The 1560-nt window shown below is 54.4% G+C and overlaps 1 protein-coding gene across 1 annotated transcript in view; it reads right to left on the reverse strand.

The window, feature by feature from the left end:
* Positions 1 to 1560, reverse strand: part of LOC111982330 (axin-2-like) — a 13739-nt gene that overhangs the window by 5703 nt on the left and 6476 nt on the right. Inside the window, exons 3-4 of the mRNA XM_024147846.2 lie at positions 503 to 918; positions 3 to 173 (exon numbers count right to left, since the gene is read on the reverse strand). Of these exons, the coding sequence (XP_024003614.2) occupies positions 3 to 173; positions 503 to 918 (587 nt within the window). The remainder of the gene's footprint in view (positions 1 to 2; positions 174 to 502; positions 919 to 1560) is intronic.

The following is a 1560-nucleotide window of genomic DNA, read 5'->3' on the forward strand; positions in this document are numbered from 1 at the left end:
TGTTCTTGCCCTGCCTCTCGCTCTCCAGGATCCACTGCCAGACGTTCTGCGAGCGGTCCGTGGAGTCCAGGGGCAGGTGGGGCGGGGACGTGACCTCGTCGCCGCCGTTAGCCTGGCTCGGGCGTGTGCCTTCGCACGGCTTCCCCGGCCGCTTGGACAAACTGCCGCAGCGGCTGGAGGGAGACAGAGAGGAGGGGGTTACATGGGACTATTCCACGACGAAGCGCTACATCTATAACAAGCACTAGCGATAGGAACGATGCAGCTCGTCACATCAGTCTCAATGAAACTCAAGCAAAACCATCAGAACTAGCTATCCTGAGACATATCCATAAGATAAGTGGACAGTTTTAATCACTGACCCAAGTACAGCCCTAAGGTAAATGTAGTTGTATGTGAAGTGTATGTGAACTGACCCCAGCACAACTCTAAAGTAAATGTGGTGTACTTGATGTGAATTGTGAACGGACCCCGGTACAGGTGATATTGTATGTGAACTGACCCGGGGATGAAGTCGGAGTAGTCGGCGCCCCCTGGGGGACAGAGGCACTGAATGCGCTGCGCCGCCTCGGCCTCGATCTGCTCCTTGCTCTTGGGGCCGGTGGCGGTGTGGTGGTGGATGTAATGGTGGTGGATGTGCTTGGTCGACTGCCTGCTCCCAGCCAACGGGCCCTTGGAGGCCCCCGGATATGAGGGCCCCAGGAAAGGGACCACGGCGGGGGAGGGCCGGTCGGGAGAGCCCGAGCGGGGCGAGTGGCGGATCACGCCGGGCGACTGGCACCCGGGCGTCTTGAGCACCCGGGATAGGTGCTCGTCTAGGATGGCCTGGGCGTCCTCGTCGGCGCCGGACGAGGTGTGAAGCAGGGGGTGGTGGAGCGGGACGGCGCTGGAGAGGTCGCTCTCATCCCTCTCCTCCTCCTACACACACACACACAGACGTAATGCTTAAGAACATGGACGCAAAATAGAAGTACAGGGACAATATAACCTACTCAATTCCATAACACTACAACTACAAGCATCGCTAGCTTGCTAAACCCAACTAAATTACATTTGCGGAAAATGCAAACGCTGCGACAAACACCATGTACTGTATTGCCTTGTGAAGAAGCCGAGACCAATTCTACGGCGTGACTTGATTTGACTTTCAGTTCCTTTCACCCTGGTTCCACTTGTGTCCTAGCTTCTTCATTCTTCATCTATAATGCACAGCGAGCTCAGACTCACAAAGAGACCGGCACTACACACACTCAGCATTACGCCACTGGAGAGTTGAGCGCTAAGCGCTAACCATTTGAAGATACTTCAAGTGTGTCAAGAAACATAAGTCTGAAACTTCCTCGGAAGAAGAGACTTTCGGAGAAGAAGTCGCTAAAATGCACGGCAGACCCGTAGTCGGTTCAATTCTTTCTGAAGCAAGGCCGCACGCAAAGACTCTTCAAATCAAGGAAGAAGAGTCAGCTAGCTAGCTACAACCCTAACTTCTCACATGGCTCCTCCTAGCTACAACCCTACCTTCTCACATGGCTCCTCCTAGCTACAACCCTACCTTCTCACATG

The sequence above is a fragment of the Salvelinus sp. IW2-2015 genome, linkage group LG21, assembly GCF_002910315.2.
Source record: "Salvelinus sp. IW2-2015 linkage group LG21, ASM291031v2, whole genome shotgun sequence".
Taxonomy (NCBI): Eukaryota; Metazoa; Chordata; class Actinopteri; order Salmoniformes; family Salmonidae; genus Salvelinus; species Salvelinus sp. IW2-2015.